This window comes from Alosa sapidissima, chromosome 22 (assembly GCF_018492685.1).
Source record: "Alosa sapidissima isolate fAloSap1 chromosome 22, fAloSap1.pri, whole genome shotgun sequence".
Lineage (NCBI taxonomy): Eukaryota > Metazoa > Chordata > Actinopteri > Clupeiformes > Clupeidae > Alosa > Alosa sapidissima.
Genome location: NC_055978.1, coordinates 25,618,596 through 25,638,594, shown reverse-complemented (window position 1 = coordinate 25,638,594; position 19,999 = coordinate 25,618,596). Strand labels below are relative to the sequence as shown.

Below are 19,999 nucleotides of genomic sequence, written 5' to 3'. Positions count from 1 at the left end.
TTTCCTTAGACCTAAGAACATTGTCATAAGCAGCCAGGGCTCTTGGTCTTCTAATTTGTTTTCTGAGGACTAACAGAGCTGTGCTTTCAAACTATTAATATTACTATTATGCTGAATGTTAAATAATAATTGTGGTTGTCTTGCAACCCTGGCTTATCAACCTGAATTTGGCAGCACCTCATGAAATACCCACTTCAGTCTTGTTTACTCCTCTTGAAGTTGAAGATGGATGGTAACTCTCATTACAGGATGTTATTAGAATGGAGTGTGTATGAAGGCCCCGAGTGGAGCAGAGTACAAGTGACAACCTGAATGAAAAATACAGTTATGAGTACAGGTCCTAACACTAGTATTGTGAAAATGTAGCAATTATTTGGTGGTTCTGAATCAGGTCCTAACACTAGTATTGTGAAAATGTAGCAATTATTTGGTGGTTCTGAATCAGGTCCTAACACTAGTATTGTGAAAATGTAGCAATTATTTGGTGGTTCTGAATCAGGTCCTAACACTAGTATTGTGAAAATGTAGCAATTATTTGGTGGTTCTGAATCAGGATATAAGACACTGAAATCGTTATGTTGTGCTTCAAAATGTGATGAGCACTCCTCTTGAGAGATACTGAGCTTGTTCTAGCTGTTCATCCCCTGCATGGGTATCATGATGATTCAGCATTACTGTACAACTGTGAATATTTACAAATAATAACAAACATTTTAACCTTGATTTATTCATTTAAGGTCTTTGTAAAAAGGATAAGCAGGTTGACATAAACAAACCAACATTTATTTTATTATTTTTCATTGCTTTGCAATGTTTGTGCATAGCCTTAGTGCAAGACACTCATCAGTCTGAAATACTTCAGCCTTTCAGACTTATAATTGGAACTTAAATAATTCCTACAATTTTGTTACTGCATTTTTGTTCCAATGGGAAAGTTTTGTTTCTTCTGCTGATCTGAACCAATGTATGAACCACGTCATTATATCTTGTCAACTTACTTATTACAACATTACATTACTTATCTCCCCAACTTAACCTCTTAACAGTATGAAAAAAGTTTTTGCATTTCACAAATGTTGAGATCTATAAACATGTAGTGATCATGTTTCACGTTTAAAGAGTAGTCATTCCCTCCAGTCTGGTTTTATTGCATTTCAATTTCCCCACAGTTTATTATGCAAAGGGCATAACAGCAGTGTGACTCAACAAAAACAATCTGAATCATTCTTCTGAACACCTCAGTGGGGCCACCGGGTTGAAGAGTGGCCTCTCTGTGCGTAACTTTAGCCGGCCGTAGCTCGCCTCAAAGTCCTTCTTGGTCCCGACGATGACGTCCAGGCTCCCGGAGCGAACATCGTAGCCGTACGACCCCAGCTTGCTGATGCGATACGTCACGATCTGCATGGTGAGCTCCAGCACGTTGGGTGTCTCGCGCACCTGCTCAGCGGTCAGCCCCGCGTCCATGAGTCCGCTGAAGCGTCCGGCCAGCACGGGCACGGAGTAGTAGAGCAGCGCCGGGCAGCGCAGCACGATGTCGTGCAGCTCGCCGTCGGAGCAGTCCAGCGCCGCCTGCGTGTAGTCCATGGCCTGCCGCATGGTGGTGGGGTCCATCTCGGAGATGCACGCCCGCAGGCTGGACACCAGCTGCAGCAGCTGCTCGGTGGTGAAGCCGCGGTCGTGCAGGAAGCCCAGGCTGTCGCGCCAGGCCTCGGCCGGACGCAGCATGATGAAGGGGTTCTGACTGAGCAGCTTCTGGAGCCAGACGCGCAGGTTGCCCTCGTCGCCGCCCAGGTCCAGGTAGGTCTCGCGCAGCGTGTGGATGACCTCCTGGTTGCGCTCCACGGGCCGGCTGAAGCTCTGCGGCGCGCTGGCCATCAGCTTCCCGATGATGCGCTTGCTCAGGCGCATGCTCTGCAGGTAGCGGATGTTGGCGCGCTGGTTGGCGTGGTGGGTCACGGCGAAGAAGGAGGCGGGGAACTTCTCGATGATGCCCACCAGCTCGCGCTGGTTGGGGCACACCGAGGCCCACAGGTCACGCTGGGCGGCCACGTCCTCCGGCCGGCAGAGGATGGCCTCGGGGTGGGTCTCCAGCACGCGGGCCACGCAGGCCGTGTCGGCGCCCATGTCGTGCAGAAGGCTGGCTGTCTCGCGCACGTACGTGGGGCTCTCGAAGAGCACCCAGCTCTTGAACTTGCGCACCTTGCGGATGTCCACTGACAGGTCGTAGAGAGTACTGACCGTGTGCTGGTTCTCTGCCAGACTGCTGACCAGTGTGCTGCTGGGGTAGGCACCAGTGGAGGGCAGCAGGCGTAGTCGATGGCAGTAGGCACACAGGGAGGCAGTGGTGGCACGAAACATGATGGCAGATGTGGCAAACTCAGGACACAACCTGTCAACACAACAAGACCATACATTATATAAAGATCTGTTAATACCTGTTGTAGTACTACTACTACTACCACTATCTACTATTAATATGTGTTATAATTAGTGCTGTCAGTTAAACGCGTTATTAACGGCGTTAACGTTAACCTATTTTAACGGCGTCATTTTTTTATCGCGAGATTAACTTATTTTTGGTGTAACAAACTTTGTAGTTTCTTCACATGCTGTTGCAACAACTAGTAACGTTAACAACTACAACACCACACAGGATCTAGCTAGACCGGAAACTAAACAATACTGCACTGACGAATGTAATGGAATGTACACGCCCCCTTTAAAGGGAAAGATGATAATGTAAACCTATGCTGCATCAAAGTGGGGAGCGAAAAGGGCTTATAGTATACTTACTACATCTTGGAACAAACGTGAATAAAAGGCACAAAATAAGGTTGGCGTAAGAGTTATCTGTGTGTTTGAGATTAACGTGACCATGTTCCTATGTTTTGCTCTTTCCAGTTTACTAACAGGAGTGTCACAAATGTATGGATAGGCACATTCAAACGGCTGACTATAATTAAGTTCAACTAAACATAAGTCATACATTCATTCTATCGCTTGTAATATGAACGTAGCCTATTTCCTACAACTAGGTGAGATAATTGGCTATGTTATACTGAAGTTCCACAGTTAGCTAGCTAGCAAGCCAACCGTTTTGCATGGGATATTATGGTAAGTGTAGCTGCTAGCTACATGCAACATTTGTACAATACATGGGGTATTGCAAACGAATTAGGTTGATAATGTACATAGTTTCGACATGAGTAAGTTACATAAACATAATTCTTCATAACTGCCGTGTTAGTAAAATGATTGAATGTCCTGTTTAATAACTAGATGTAACGTCAACGTGTGATTACTATCTGTCTTTGCCATTGGAATCAATGATATGTTAACATGTTTTCCGCTAAAATGGGGCGTGATGCAGAATGTATCTTTATCAAAGATTGTTAAGGCGGAGCCTTAACAATCTTTGTCTTTATGATGATGCGCCGTTGATGCGCCGTTAGTAGGCTACGTAAAGGCATGCTGCACACACTTGGTTGGGCCTACGAGCCGGCCAAAGAGTAGTAGCCTAGGCTGACGCATTAGTTGTGTGCCGCCAAAGATTTTTCCACCGTCACTTGTTCTGTTATCAACATTCCTCTTTGGCTGCTACTATTTGCGATGCACTCTGCTTTCGACATTGATTTACATTAGATTCCATTCTTTTCCATACAATTCCGCACACCAGCATCGCACTTTGCCGCCGTGTAAATCACGATTCAGTTACAGTATATTATTTGGTCGACTCCATAAAATCTATTGTTCATCCAGTGTTTGCCTGTTAAAAACTTCTGCATTGATGTGTGTGACAAGTGACAGTGCACTATAGACTGTAGGCCTATAAAATTGCAATGCACTCATGTTGAAAAGTTCCTTATTTTCAACTGAACTATTGTCTGTTATGCCCTTTATAATGTGTGTAGGCCTACATTTTGTGCATGCACTTCTGCAGTAGCATTTATTTCAGTTTATATCAGCTATATTTCTGAAGAATATATTGTGTTGCCTCAGGTCTGCTGCACATCTTTTGAAATTTGATTTGAAATAATCAAATAGACCTACGTCTTAAAGTTCAGTTAAAACTTGCTTTGCTTTCATTTCAATCCCAGTCAAGATACACAACTATTGCTTTATTGTTAATATGGACTCCTGGAAAGTTCAGAAATGCAAAATAATAGAATTTTAATCATATGATAAAATATGTGATTAATCGTGATTAACTATAGGAATTCAGCGATTAATCGTGATTAAAAATTGTAATCGTTTGACAGCACTAGTTATAATGTTACATATAATATACAAATAATAATATAATATTATTATATTGTTATCACTATTACCTTGTTGTTATAGCATACGGTACATATGGTTTTGGAGAGCTTTAAGTGAGGATGTATATTATTAAAATTATATGAGGCCCAATCTTGCCATACAAGGGTGCGTTACTCTGATGTTCTGTCAACACTACCACAACTAAATAAGAGTCAGGAGGAGTCAGGTGGTGAAATTTGGCATAGCATGCCTCATGTCATGGGCACACCTTGTTCCCGCTTTAGGGACAGAACACCAACACCCCTGTAAGCGCTGATTAGACAACACATGACTATGCAAAAAAAAAAAAAAAAAACACTGGGAAGAACATGTTCTGTATATGCACAAGTAAACTTGGCAGATTGCATTTGATGTCAACGACAACACAAATGGACAACTTTATATGTAGGCTTGCAAACAAGCAACACATGCAATTCAGCGGAAAATCACAATACAACTAAACGCTATTGTTTAGGTTAAACAGGGAGTAAAGAGGAAAGCTCACCAAAGTCAGCGTCCAGGCGTGCCTTTCTCTCCACGTAGGTAGCGTGACTGTTGTTATTCCACTTACAAAAGCAGTTTGAACTGGTGTTTTTGTTCACACAAAATTGACATTAGAATACTGTTTTAGACCAGAGTGAAACAATACTCTCCCCGGCGCCAGCAGCAGTGGTCCATCGGTGCGCACAATGGCTTGTAGCCTATAGGATGTGCGTAGTCTGCGTACCTTATGTAAACGCTATTCTCAGCTTGATCTACGTTGACATAGCATATGCAACCAAACGTACTTGCGTAACTCACAACATTGGGCCTTGACCAATCGAATCGCTCGGGCCGAATACGTAGGGGAAAGAGCATATTTTTTTTATACGAGAAGCGTACTTTTTTGGCATTGATGGAGGAATGGAATGAACAATTTTAACAACAACTGTTAGGTTGTAATAGGCCTAGTAAGAATTGGGATAATAGGTATGCAAAGTAATATGTAAGTGATGAGTAAGACGAGATACAACAGTAACGTGTCATTAAGTATTCTTCTCATCATATATCAAATCTATGATCAAATCACGTACATGATAATCACAGAATTATTCGTTCTCGCCACCTACTGGCGAATGTATAGAACACAACAAACATGAACATTTTGCAATATCCTTTTCAATAAACAATTGCATTGCAACAATGCATGCAATGTATAAACATATTATTACATAGTCTAGGAATATACAAAAATAACTATGTATGAATCTATACATTTTACATTCTACATTTTACATTCATTATCAGTTGTCTTGGATTTGGAGAGAAGGCTGTACCAAATCATCATCCCAGGATTGTGCCATTCTTCACTGACCTGACCTGTAATGTACTATATCTCTCTCTCTCTCTCTCTCTCTCTCTCTCTCTCTGTCCTCAGGAGTGCTACAGTAGTCAGGCAGTCATATATGAGGCTGCCATTTCAGCATACAGTATATCATAACATGTGTCCCCTCTTGAATCTTGTGTTATTTCTTGTTTTTATCTGTCATCTCTCTGTGTGTCTGTTTCGTCTTTTATATATTGTGTGTCTTGTAAAGCACTTTGTGACTCCTGTAAAAAAAATTCTATAAATATATTTTACTTACATACTTAATTTACAAGGTGAAGATCGTTTAACATTGTGTGCCCTTCAAGCAGAAAGTGTGTGTACTCTAAAATAAAATGTAATGTCTTGTAATGTCATGTCAGTGGTCCTCAAACTGTGGTACGCGGACTCAGTCTAGTGGTACCCCTGGGAATCCTGAGATTTTTTTTTTATAAAGATGAAATAATCACATCACAAATTATAGCAAAATATATATAATAAATAAATCCTTCTTCCTACGCTATACTGTATTTCAATGTTGGTCATATTTGGAGAGCCCTGTTCTCTGATCATTGTAAAAAGTTTGAGAACCACTGCCATATGTTAGACTTATGAAGATGGCCACCTTGTTTGATTTGGGTGATTTGAGTATAGTACCATATTTTTACTTTAGGTCTTCTATAAAGTATACATTTTCATTTTGCTACTAATTTCACATTATGTACATTTTCCTCTCAGGACCACTGAAGTAGTCTACCAATCTTTCTGCTGCCATGAGATGTGAGGTATGTAAACTTTCAGGTACAGTCTTGGTAAGAAAATCAGTAGCCATGAAACTGACTTTGTTTACCCATGCAGTGCAGTATTAGGTTAACATGCATAATAGTTTACTGGGTAAAGCATTATCATTTTATTTAGTCTTTTGTAATATATTGCATTATAACAGAGAGGGAGGATGGCGTTATTTTTAGTGCCTATCAGTCTTTGCCTCCCTGCAGCCTTACTGACAGACACAGCTGTCTCTCACCACCATCTTCCAATCAGAGCCTTGATTTAAATAAGATTACCACCTGTAAGCCACAAAACAACAAGGCCTGAATTTTGTCACTTCCTCTAGAAAATGAAATTCCCATGGTCATGGAGTGCTATATATGTAATGACCCCAGACACATGCATTCCTCTATCAGGGTCTTCAGAGCATTGTCCATTTGGCTGTCCCCACTTGAGATAATGGTGTGTCATCACCTATATGACACAATGGTGTGTCATATAGGCTTTGCCATAACATCACCGACTTGATCTAGTGTAGGGTTTTGGGTATGTGAACTCGTGCCCATGTAATACATCTGGCTTTGTCTGCAATATTTCCACTATCTTCATATTCATGGCAGAGAATACTCACATCTCATAATAACTGAATGTAGAATCCATACTAAAGTATAGTCAGCAAATGATCTCATAAGAGAGAGAATATATCATGCAATCATAAGTCATAATATACCTAGATGTTTGCAATGTGATTTTAAGTCATGATGTCCTACTGGTATAACAGTTATTCCCAATAAACTGGGACTAAAGTATACCAGGGAATGATGCCATTGAAACCCTTCAAAACACCTGTCTGTGTATGTCAGTTATTCCTTGGACATTAAACATTGTGGCATTTTCTTACGAGCAACATGCATTAAAATATTTATAGCTCCTTTCATTGGTCTTCTAGTGTGGCTGTCTGTCTGGAAATCCAAACAGTGTCAATGTAAACAAAACGGACAAGGTCACAATGTTCAAGACAAATATTTTAACTGCATTCTTAAGAGGCAATGATGTAAATGAAAAACAGTGGGTAACTGGATGACTTCACTTCCTCCACAAACACGGACAATATTAACTATCCATAGATAGAACAACTATTTCAAGGCCAATTAAATTGTATTGTATGGAACACAGCTGCTTCAGCATATCACTCAACCCCCAAGTGAAGAATTGCCCGATTTTCTAGCTAGGGCAACAAAGAAAATGTAGTGTTCAAATGTTCTTACAACATTTCATACAACAAGCATAATAATAGTCTTTAGCACTTCCTTCAGAAAAGTTTAGAATGTATACTTTTACTGGCACATTCAAAGCAACACCAAAAGTAGCCTACACAGGAACTGTAATACTCCAGCCCGTTGTAAAGATGAATGTGAATATGAAACAAAGCAGAATGTGTGTCCTGTCATCTCCACTGTCAGGAGGTTGGGGAGAGCACAAGTGTGAGTGCATCTGTCTCCGCGTCTGAAATAGTCTCCCCTCTTGCTCTGACAAAGGAATGAGAGCTGAGGGGGGTAGGAAGGGCCAGTGGTCCTGGGAGAGAATGGGGCAAGTCTCGAGCAAAGGAGAAAATAGATATGCCTCCATCTGTTTGAACACCATCCCCCTAACTCTAACCCCCCCAGTTCAAACACTGCAGCTCAAAGTTGGGTCTGTTTGAGGTCACATGGGTGGCGGCACCCTATAAAGTCTTGTGGCTGCGGGGCTGTTGGACTCTCCCCCTCTTTTTAGACGAAGCTGCAGGGTTTGAGAGCTGACTGGAAGCAGCACAGCTTTTTGTCCTTGTTTCAGAGTTCAGATTCAGATCATGTCTGACACTGAGGAAATCGTGGAGGAGTACGAAGAAGAGATGGAGGCTGAGGAGGAAGTGAAGGAGGAGGAAGAGCAGGAGGAGGCTGAAGAACAGGAGCAGGTAGAGGAGGAACCAGAAGAGGAGCCTGAGAAAGAACAGGAGGAAGAGGAAGAGGGAGAGCAGAATGAAGAGGAGGATTCCAAGCCCAAAGCTAAGATGTACGTCCCTAACATCGCACCACCCAAGCTGCCCGACGGCGAGAAAGTGGACTTTGATGACCTTCACCGCAAGCGCGTGGAGAAGGACTTCAACGAGCTGCAGAGCCTGATCGAGCTGCACTTCAACACCCGGCAGAAGGAGGAGGACGACCTGGTGTCCCTCCGCAGCCGCATTGAGCGCCGCCGTGCCGACCGCGCCGAGCAGCTGCGCGAGCGCGCCGAACGTGAGCGTGAGCGGCAGGCGCGCCTCGCCGAGGAGCGCGCCCGACGAGAGGAGGAGGCTGCCAAGCTCCGTGCCGACGAGGAGGCCAAGAAGAAGAAGATCATTTCCAACAAGGGCTTCGGCAGCTACCTGCAGAGGGTGGACCAGAAGAGGGGCAAGAAGATGACCGAGCGCGAGAAGAAGACCAAAGTGCTGACGGAGCGCCGGAAGCCGCTCAACATCGACCACCTGAACCAGGACAAGCTGGCCGAGAAGGCCCGCGACCTGTGGGAGTGGCTGTATCAGCTGCACTCCGAGAAGTTCGACCTAACCGAGCAGCACAAGAAGCAGAAGTACGAGGTCAGCGTGCTGCGCAACCGGGTCAGTGACCACCAGAGGGGCTCCAAGGCAGCCAAGACCACCAGGGCCGCCAAGGGCAAGACAGGCTCAAGGAAGTGAATGCCTCCTTTGGGTGGCTTTTGTGTTGGGGAGTAGCTTAAAGGTTTGTCATTGTTGCATGTTTTGGCTCATTTCCATTGGACTCATGACCAGTTTCATTTGTAAGCCTAACAAGTCATTATGGATGGTGAAACAAACATGCTGTAAGACCACAGACTCTGTTACAGGCCTTTGTTGTTGAAAATTGTAAAATTTGCACAATTTTAACTTCCACCAAGATACCACTGATATATATATTTTAAAAAGTAATCTGATGTGGAATCACAATGCTCAGCACATCAGTATTATTAAAATCCAGCAAATGTTGGCCTTCCAGGGTATATTATGTCACTGTTTCACTCCAGGAACATATGAGAGACAATTATTATCACTGTTTGAACACAGATGTTTAACAATAAAGAAAAATAAAAATGAACACTATTGTTTGTTGTGATGTGATGGAAGTTTATCCTTAAGTTTTGACAGAGGAAACACACTAATTAGTCTTGTTGAGAAAGAAGACAAACATTCTTTCAGTTTTCAAAGATATTTCAATTATTAAATATAAATTGATATCAGTTGATCAATTGTTGTGTATTGAAACAAATAGACATCTGATTGACTCCTATTCCAATTAGTTTCCCTGGGCCATATTTATAGAAACTGTTGGAACTTCAGACGTCAAACCATAAAAGGACCTTAGTCTTCCTGTCAACCCCTTATTTTATCAGTCAATGAGGTACCCCTACGCTCACTCCCCACGGAAGCTGTTCTTCTGAATCATATCGTCCAGTGGACACCCATTAGAGCAACTGTGGCATGCATGTCCATCTGCCTGGCTGTTTAGTTTGTGACAGCTGAGTTCAAGAAGGAATGTGGCTCAGTTAAGCTCAGAGGCAAGGTGAAGGGGTCGAAAGCCAGCAGAGATGCTGTTCCTAAATGTGTGGTCATGCAGTCAGAACCTTGTGCTACTATTTACATTTGTAATGACCTCCAGTGAGTTAAGTAATGGTGTGTTTATAAAAGTGAATTGCTATGACGAGCAGAGTGCATTTTGAACTGTATTGAGTGTAGAACATACTGTACTCAATTTAGCAGTGTGAACAGAGTACTGGATTGTGTGAAGCTTTCTTTCATAACGTCTGTTGATAATTAGTAGGACATATTGTACATTAACACTTTATTGAACACCATTTGAACACATCAAAATAAGAGGAGATATTTAAGCCAGGAGGCTATTTCACTGCAAAGATTATGGCACATTTTTCCTTTTAGACTTCATCTCGTTTGAGGGATAATCTTGTCAATAAGATGTTTCCAGTTTTATGAACATGCATTAAGACAAACAAATTATAAACTTCAAAAACAAAACCATAAACAAAGTCACTTATCAAATAATGTAGATGCTAATTAAATGTTGACTAAGAAAGATAAATAACATTGTAATGGTATAAATGTAATACTTTAAGTACAAAAGGTACAGTTGTATCAACAGTACAAAATTATCAACTAATCTGGTAATTTCTTACATAAGGTAACAAGCTGGTAAGGTGCAATTCTTTTATACCATGCCAAGGGATTTGGGTATCTAAACACTGTGTCATCCATTATCCCTTACATAGAGTGGCACATATTATGACCACTGCATAGTGTTTCCACTTACTAGGCTAAGATAATAAAGCCTCCCAAGCCCGATTCAAATTTCCAAGCCAAATGTTTGCATATCAGTACTGAAAATGCCCCTTGATTTTAGCTGAGACACTGTTCTGCTCTTCAGAGGTGGTTATAATAATGTGTATTTCATGTATTTTAGAGAGCCTGTAAATTCAGGCATAAAATGCAATTTTAAACAAACGAACAAAATATCTGCCACATAATAATAATTCTCCTGTGCATTTCTACACTCAGTATCAAGCTCAGTTGCCCTATGTTACTTATTATTACATCTGCAAATGATGTAGTTGTTTTCACTTGTACTTGAAAACAGTGTACTTGAAAACTTGTAGGGTGAATCCACAAGAAAATGAAATGTTTCGAAAACAATATTTGTGGATGGGCCCTTAGCTGAGGGATGCTAATCCCTGTCATTGCTGCTAAGCATCTTGGGATAGGATGTCCCAATAGAGTACCCATATCTGCACACGACCACCTCTAGTAGGTACTCATCCACCTTCACCACCACTTTGGTGACCCTCTCATTGGACATGAGGAAGACCAACGTGTAGAGAGCCACCTCAAATTCAGGACTGACCCCAATGAAGGAGCTGCCCACTGGCTTGACCAGGCCCTTCCAGCTGAACTGCAGGTTCAGGACATGATCGTCCTCATCAGGCTGAGTGAGGAGGAAGCACAAGTAAACACACTGTTCAAAAACATAACAGACTCTAGCAGAGACATTCAGCAAGACATGCTCTCCATGTGTGGAACATACATACAGTACATCAATGATAGTATGGCACATAAGTGATCCCAGTTGTCTGACTACTAAGACACATAGCCAGTAGATACACACACACACACACACACACACACACACACACACACACACACACACACACACACACTGAGCCTGCAGAGCGGAACAGCTATATATCATCTAAGATTACAGACACTGCTGCTGCATACCACACCTGGCCCTATGTGTACTTACTGTGTCCTTATTGCCCCTGGCTTTGTAGCCCCTGTAATCAACATGGCCGTGTTTTTCCTGCAAGTAAAACTGGACCCAGTTATGCAGACCCATGATCTCCTTCCCGTGCTTGGTCTCTCCGACAAACACATGCTCAAAACCGCAGGAATCCTGCCTGTGTACAGAGCAAATTAAGAGAGAGATTGTGTGTGAAAGTGAGTTTGAAACAACACGCGCTCCTTCAAATTCAGCATTTATGAAGCATAAAGTATGTCTTTGTGCTTTATACCTCTTCTATTACACATAAGAAAGCTCGAAAAAAGAACATGGAAACAGGTCTATAAGTCCTATGGATATGCTTAATGCCATGTCCTGACTTTAAACTTGCAAAAGTAACGGTACAGTGCAACCTAGTGACAAGTATGTATATAGCAGTTTTATTTCTAGGACTAATTGCCAGATGGTTTCCTGTTTACTAAAAACTAAGTGTGCTAAGTGTTTACTAAGTTTAGTGCACAATCTGATGTACAATTTAAGAGATAGAATGACTAGTTCTGCCGCTAAGACACCACAGCATTGTGAATTTTCAAACAATGAGGGAGACTATAACAGCAAAGCACTTGCAAACGCAAAGGATCTAAGAGACTATGCAAGGGACCCACCCGCCACTTCTGTCTCGATGGTAGAGGCGAAACCAAATGTCAAACAGCTGTTTCTTGAACTGCACTGCATCTGAAGAAGCTTGTCCCTTCTTGACCAAGTATCTGTGGGCAGACTGTAAACACAAAACACTGGAGTCAGTCACTGAGCACGCTATTTGGCTGAATCCATGCAGTGTTACTGGATATAAGAAAAAAGCAAGACACTTGTACCTTCATGACCTCAGTTTGAAGGACAGCATCCAGAAAGAGATGGTTCTCCATCATTTCCTGTGATGTGACAGTCTCTGATACACCCGTGGACATCTCATAGTTGTCGAGGAGATTGATGAAGTCTGTAGCCATTAGTATGTATTTATAACACTGCATTAACATTAATGCCCATAAATAAATGCATGGCTTTAGGACAACAAATTTGTCTTTTAATGAAAAATATCTCCTCGGGCATGAATTTGCTGTACTTACGAGCATAAGTCTCAATGGTCCTCAGCTTGTCCTCATCTACGTATGAGAACAGTGGATCCCTTGCACTGTCCCTGGCCTGGTTACTCCTGTGTGCCACATAGCCTGCTCTTCCCTAAGCACACAACAACAATCACTGAAGTGCCATGTCTTCATTTATAGAGCCCCCTGAGATCAAATGGTAGTCTTAGTATCAAAGTGATTCATTCAAAACCCATGGGTTGTTGCAGCATCATGTTACAAAAATTAAGGAAATATCTGTTATATATATCTGAACTTTTATCCGACAGATAAAATGCCAAAACACATGACACTGCTTTCGTGCAGGCATAATTTATAATAGTGCAGTCAAGGTGAACCATTCAAATGTTCAATTTTGGATTCTTACATGAGGCTGCAGATATGATTGGACTCATATGCACTATGAAAGGCTGTGGAATATCTATGCAAATGTTACATGATATAACATCTATTCAAACTGTTGAACTTTAAAATCTATTCAAATTGTAGAAAATAAAGGAGAGCATTTATTCTTCCCCCATGAAATTAGCAATTCTACCAATCAATGCCTACCTGTGTTGAGATGGCGTAATCCTTCCCAGGCTTAAGACGGTTAGTATCCAGCTTCCACAGCTCATTCAAGACAGCAGATATCTCTTCATTCACACTTTGACTACATCGGCACAATATAAACACAACAATCAGACCGAGTGAATATTAAGATAACAACAAACAGGAATGTGATTGGATCAACACAAGTGTTGCTGATTATGTAATGGATGTCATCAACAGTATAGGCTATTACTGTACATTATTAGATTAGATTAAATTAGATTAGATTCAACTTTATTGTCATTGTGCAGAGTACAAGTACAACGACAACAAAGTTTGTGTCTAACCACAAGTGCAAAAATAGTTCAATGTAGACGGTAGTATACAGTTGGTTTACAGAAGGTGGTTTAAAGTAATATAAATTAAATATAAATATGTGCAGTGTATTAGCAGTTACCTAATAAGAGCAGAATAAATGTGGCTATGCAATATGAAAAATGTATGAACAACATATACAAATATAGTGGCAGTACCATTATAGTAGTAAGAATAATATATAAGGTAAACACAAAAAGTAGCTAAACAAATAGATGCAGTAAAATTCTGATAATGAGTGTTGCAACAATTTCACAATGATGGCAGAACTAGTGATGGCTATGGCATAGACCCTTTTTGTTCTATATTGCTAAACCATGCACAGATCTTTTATGCTGCTCCCTGTTTTATAACTTTGGTGTCAGACCACAGGCAGAAGGGTTTCAAACTGCAGAGCCATCACCAAGTCTTGTGTTATCAAAATACTGTATCTAGGGAACAGGAAAAATGTCTAAGGCTACTCATGACACCATGACTCAACTGCACAGGAAATATATGCAATTTCTACTTCTCCATTAAATGATACATTATAAATAATCAATGGAAGAAAACACAACGGATCACCCATGTTGGTAGCGCATCTTAAATGTTTGGGAGAACAATTCCCATACATAGGCCTACTCAGCTTCAATGTGATTCCAAGACAACTAGGCCTAATTCTGTGATAGCGCGTGGTGTGTGTGTGTGTGTGTAAACACGGGCACAAACTGCGTTTCATGCGTGCTGGCCTATGAACAATCGCCTACAGGTTGTAAAAGACGGATAAGAACACCACATTCACAAATAATACCAGAATACTATCATAAGTTATTTTAACTCAGTAATATCCAAATAAACGACAGAGACCTATAACTTGCAATACCAAACAACCTCTCGGAAATTTTGACTTATTCCATGAAGTCTTAAGAAAACTTCCAACAGATTCTCCATACTTCACTTAACATTACTCGTATGTAACGTAACCCAAAACGATAATGTCACAAATGACAAAAAGCAATCTAGAGAAAATCTCACCTATACGCCATTATTACGGTTTAGTTCTCACTTCCTCAAAGACGTAGCCAAGTTTACAGCCGCATAAAATTGACACGGTTTACAATTATAGAGGAACTGTCCGTCAAAAAACACCCTCTCCCATAATAAACCATTACTTATTTGTGATTACCCAACGCCCGCCCTGAATTAAACAAACCAGTCTTTCATTGGGTTAGTCTCGAAAAGAGGAGGCGGTGCTTCGCTTCCTTTAGAATCTACTGGTTGTAGAGTTATCCATTTCTGAAGGCGTGGCTGAAACAGACTTCAGGAAGACAGAAGTCGTTAGTGCATCGAACGAAGCCAAGATGCTCTCTCAAATTTGTGGCGTGAGTTGTACCTGTGAATGCTAAGAAGAAGTTTTAAACCTTGCATCTGATATTCATCTATAGCTAGTTGTTGCTACAATGTGAAGTGTTTTCCACAAAGCCCGTGTGCTTTAGTAGGCTAACTGTCAAGCCATTGACGTTACTTAGCTAACTTATCTTAGCTAGCATGCTTGTCTGTCGTAGCAAAACTTAAAAATGAACTGCCCCAAGTTTCTAAACCAGATAGCTTCTGTAAACCAAATGAGAACATGTATTCACGGATAACTTGCATACTGTAACAAAGTATTAACTAATGGCACGGGATTAGAGCAAATTAAAGACTTGATAGCCGGGCATTGTTGAATGAAATATAGCCTGTTATTCCGCTACAAATTGTGTTGTTTGTGGAAATATTTTGATGGGTTTTTTTATTTTGTGTTGGAACGTGTTTTGATAACGTGATGTCAGAAAGATGTTAGACATGACCTGACATTTTTGAGAACAACTCTATTGTGGATTAGCTATTAATGTGTATTAGTGCTAGTGACATGTTTTCAATTTTCAGTTCATATGCGGATTCCTTGACAGAATCCGCAACTTGATCTTCAACCTTCTGTGCGGCAAGAGAAAGCCTGCAATTACTCTAAAAGATCCAACCATCAAATACCCCTTGAGATTAATAGATAAAGAGGTGAGAGCTTGTCCAGTAATGTTACAGTGCTGCCGATATGCCAAGTGTCATATAGGCTACTGAGTGGCCTACATGTAACTCTCTATCGATGTAGACTTGTGTATGTTGGCCTTAAAATATTCTTATTTTAGTGTGTTTTTTTATGTTGTATGAAACATGAGGATACTTTTGATGTTTGTCTGTGTTCGAAGTTTTTGTATTCATGTCTAACCAAATTAGCATGTTATTTGTAAACTGTTGACATCAGCAGAGTTCTTCTTTATTTGTTTATGTATTTTAGATTATCAGCCATGACACTCGAAAGTTCCGCTTTGCCCTTACCTCCCCAGATGAAGTCTTGGGTCTGCCCATTGGTGAGTTCGGTCAAAGTCTCAAATATTTTCTGATGATTACAATGCATGCTAATGTGTCAGTTACAGATGACCAGAAATATTCTTTCTTGCTGAACTGGTAAGCTAAAATTGACCAGGTAAGACTTATCCAGTGTCAACTCTCTAACTTGCAGGTGCCTCATGATGTAACGTCAATGTATTTCTGGTCATTCCTTATTAAAGGCTTTATGTGACAGACTGAAATGTACAGTACTTTTTCCAAGACCATTCTCTCTCTCATTTTTATTATGCGAAACGTTCATTCTCAAGAGGAATGCTAACAAAACAATCCAATAGATGATGGAATTGCTTGCAGTCATATTTTGCAGTTAGCTCTACAGCTGTACTGGTATGTATTGATCATGTTGCCCGATTGATCAATGCAATGTTTGTCTCGTTTCCAGGACAACATATCTATCTGTCAGCTAGGATCGATGACAAACTGGTGGTGAGGCCTTACACTCCTGTATCCAGTGACGATGACAAAGGATTTGTGGACCTGGTGGTCAAGGTAAAACATGGTTCAAACTGGATGGCTTTGGTGGATACATGCAGGCGGCATAGATATGATCTGTGTGATCAAGTTTTAGCACTTCATTTGACACCAAGAAAGGAGGAAGTAAATTCTCACTTAGAGTAATGAGTACATCTGAAATGAAACTCGTGTGTCTTTCGATCTTTGTATCTTTTATTTTTGTGTGCATTGTTTTTTTCTCTTCAATGTTGTCGTGCTCCACTTCTAGATCTACTACAAGAATGTGCACCCGAAGTTCCCTGAGGGAGGCAAGATGAGTCAGTACTTGGAGAGTTTGCGCATTGGCGAGACTATTGATTTCAGAGGGCCCAGCGGGCTATTAATCTACCAGGGAAAAGGTCTGTTAACGGTGCTGGGAAAGGATTTGTATAACACTGCATATCAGTATAATGTTGAAAATTGCAGGTTGACATCTTATGTCTTTGAATGTATGAATCTTTTTTTTTTTTTTACTTTTCAGTATTATATCCTCAGAAATGATTGTAAATATGCATAAATTAAACAGAAAGAGAGACACAACAAAGAAGTGAACAAAGTCACTTATCTTATCCTCAGGAGAATTTGCTATCAAACCTGACAAGAAGGCCCAGGCTGAAATAAAGAAGGCAAAACATGTGGGCATGATTGCTGGTGGAACAGGTGAGCTAGTGAACTCCATTTGATGAGACTGTGGCCACAGGTTGAGTGTAGTTGGATGGTTGGTTGGAGAAGCTGATGTTCATTTGTTTCAGGCATCACGCCGATGTTGCAGATCATCCGAGCTGTGATGAAAGACCCCAAGGACCAGACAGTTTGTCATTTGCTTTTTGCCAACCAGGTAAAGCTACATCCTCAAAGATTTAATACAAATGTTTGGATAAGGCTCTTGGGTAGGTATTTAAAGCGATCATATTGCTTAGACCTTTTTGTTGGTAATTTCTGTTGACACAACCTTTTGTCCAAATGTATCAATCTTTGTGTAAGCTGCCTAGAAAATCACACAATTTGTGTATGGATGTGGAGAAAAAACTGCAAATTGCCAATGCTATGCATACCTCACCTCCAGATCACACACGGACGTATGCATTTCCCCCGGCTTTTCATAAATCCCAGTTTATGTGTGGAAAAGTATTGATCATAATTTTAGTTCATGTTTCACACTAATACACGTGGTCCTTTGCCTGTTTTTCCTCAGACTGAAAAAGACATTCTCCTTCGACCTGAGCTTGAGGAGGTATTGGCCAACCACCCATCCCGATTCAACCTGTGGTTCACTGTGGATAAAGCTAATGAGGGTAACATCTTAGTTTCTTCATCATGAACTGTGGCCCATCAGTATATTGCCCATCAGTGATGAAAGGGCTGTATTATATTAAAAAATTACTCAACATTGTCTCGGAATGAAAGTATTTCCTCCACTGTGAAGCAATGAGAGATTTTTGTAAGTTACGTAACTCAACTCTGTCTTTCTCTCTCACTCTCATTCTCTCTCTCTCTCTCTCTCTCTCTCTTTCTCTCTCTCTTTCTCATTGTCTCTCGGGGGTCATCAGACTGGACGTACAGCCAAGGCTTCATCAGTGAGGAGATGGTGCGGAATCATCTGCCGCCTCCGGGCGACGACACGCTCATCCTGATGTGTGGCCCGCCTCCCATGATCGAGTTCGCCTGCATCCCCAACCTGAACAAGGTGGGCCACTCGGACACTCGCCGCTTCACCTTCTAGATGTACACAAAGAGGGAGGGGTCAGGAGGCCAGTCAGACTGGGAGTCTGACCCTCGCGCTTGATCAAAGTGTATGTGTGGTCAAGCAGCGTAGATGGGCTGCACACGCTGCTTTTTGAAACCTGGTAATTGTAACGGTATCATGCGAAATTCAACCTGTATTTATGCCTGAGCGACTTAAGAAAATTCTTGTTCCTTTAGCAACAGTGCCAAAACTGTCACAACAGTGCATATGCATCTCTAAGGCTGTAAAGATTAAGTTATGTAGAGGGGAAAAACTGTGTCTTGTCAAGTCTGGACACAATATGAGAAGTTTGCTCTCGGCGTTATGCTGTAGACAACAGAAACAACAAAAATGTCATTTTGTTTGATGTATCTGAATATTTTTAGCAAGTAAGCAAATGAATTTTGCATGATTGCTGTTTGATGAGGAAGTATGCATTAATATACACATGTTGAACTGAGACCAAAATCAGGATGCTCTGACGGGTAGCAAATTGTGCCGTGTTGACTTTATTTTGCCTCCTTCCTAATCCTACTGACTAAATTCCTTCAGTTTCTGTAAACATTGAACAGAAACATCCGTGGTCCAACCAAGCTCACTACTCAGTTTGCACTTAAAAAATTTATGGCTGAGTGTGACTAAACGAAGGATCTGTTCAGGCCCATGTTTTACTGCTCCTTAACAGTGGGAACCTGCAGCCAGGTACTTGGCCAAGGCTCATGTGCTTGGCCACTAGGGGGAGTGTTTGCCATTTTTGTGATGATACGGCTCTGAATTTTGTCAGCAACAGAAAATAATGGACCCATTGTATTATTTAGTTTTACAGTTACTTGTCCCCTTGTTTCACAAAATGTTTGGTTCTGAATGTTTTGGCTTGTCATTTTATCTTTTTGAGTTCTATGCTGTTATTTCAGTTTTTACACCGAAGCTAAGGATATTACACAAGAATATTGGCTGATGGCTTTGGCAACTTCACAGCTGGCCTTTTGCCTCAAATATTATGTGTAATCAATAATCATAGCATTAATTTTACAATAACCATATATTTATGTATACTTCAGCAACGATTGAAATGAACAAATCTGAATATAGGTGAAATACATTGTCTTGCCTGGCCTTCAGGAGTGTCAGATATTCGATTGATTTCTGTTCTGAAAATGAGTGCCTTACCATCCTCTTCAAGATTCTCCTTTCCAGTATGATGCAGATGTTATGGAAACAACTCGCTGAAATTATGTTTGAGTGGAAATGCTTTACACGCCATCAAAACTATTATTTGAATGCATATCCCTTATGCACTGTGTGTTGAGTATGTTGTGTGAAACAAACACCTGCTATCTACCATTACATGCACAATTTGTCATCACGCAATACACCAAATAAGTCATGCACAGATGTTAAGACTACAGATGTATCTGTAAGGCAAGTTGTATTTGTCAGTGTATTCATGACACCCTTTCATCAATAAAAACAAAAACAATGCTTGAACGTTCTATTTGGGCCCCAATCTACTTCCTCTACATCAAGATAACATATGGAATGTTAAAACGGAAGTCTTGTGGGGCCAACTATG

At 41.0% G+C, this 19,999-nt stretch overlaps 4 protein-coding genes across 4 annotated transcripts; 2 read left to right on the top strand and 2 right to left on the bottom strand.

Moving 5' to 3' along the window:
- Window positions 1-707: 707 nt before the first annotated feature.
- On the bottom strand, window positions 708-5,072 carry LOC121697070 (transcription termination factor 2, mitochondrial-like). The gene is made up of 2 exons (XM_042078348.1): window positions 4,805-5,072; window positions 708-2,389 (listed from the first exon to the last, which is right to left on the bottom strand). Exon 2 carries the CDS (start codon window positions 2,356-2,358, stop codon window positions 1,222-1,224), a length of 1,137 nt encoding a protein of 378 aa, XP_041934282.1. The 5' UTR covers window positions 2,359-2,389; window positions 4,805-5,072; the 3' UTR covers window positions 708-1,221.
- A 499-nt stretch (window positions 5,073-5,571) lies between these two features.
- tnnt2c (troponin T2c, cardiac) lies at window positions 5,572-9,561 on the top strand. The gene is made up of 3 exons (XM_042078084.1): window positions 5,572-5,660; window positions 6,383-6,429; window positions 8,249-9,561. Exon 3 carries the CDS (start codon window positions 8,265-8,267, stop codon window positions 9,126-9,128), a length of 864 nt encoding a protein of 287 aa, XP_041934018.1. The 5' UTR covers window positions 5,572-5,660; window positions 6,383-6,429; window positions 8,249-8,264; the 3' UTR covers window positions 9,129-9,561.
- Window positions 9,562-10,272: 711 nt separating this feature from the next.
- si:dkey-222f8.3 (uncharacterized protein LOC561722 homolog) lies at window positions 10,273-14,931 on the bottom strand. The gene is made up of 7 exons (XM_042078083.1): window positions 14,799-14,931; window positions 13,431-13,530; window positions 12,861-12,972; window positions 12,609-12,730; window positions 12,399-12,511; window positions 11,758-11,911; window positions 10,273-11,439 (listed from the first exon to the last, which is right to left on the bottom strand). The coding sequence occupies exons 1-7, from the start codon at window positions 14,807-14,809 to the stop codon at window positions 11,182-11,184; spliced, it is 870 nt and encodes a 289-aa protein (XP_041934017.1). The 5' UTR covers window positions 14,810-14,931; the 3' UTR covers window positions 10,273-11,181.
- A 66-nt stretch (window positions 14,932-14,997) lies between these two features.
- Window positions 14,998-19,919, top strand: LOC121696933 (NADH-cytochrome b5 reductase 3). The gene is made up of 9 exons (XM_042078082.1): window positions 14,998-15,145; window positions 15,690-15,815; window positions 16,096-16,168; window positions 16,591-16,697; window positions 16,930-17,059; window positions 17,277-17,360; window positions 17,453-17,538; window positions 17,896-17,995; window positions 18,251-19,919. The coding sequence occupies exons 1-9, from the start codon at window positions 15,125-15,127 to the stop codon at window positions 18,421-18,423; spliced, it is 900 nt and encodes a 299-aa protein (XP_041934016.1). The 5' UTR covers window positions 14,998-15,124; the 3' UTR covers window positions 18,424-19,919.
- Window positions 19,920-19,999: the final 80 nt, after the last annotated feature.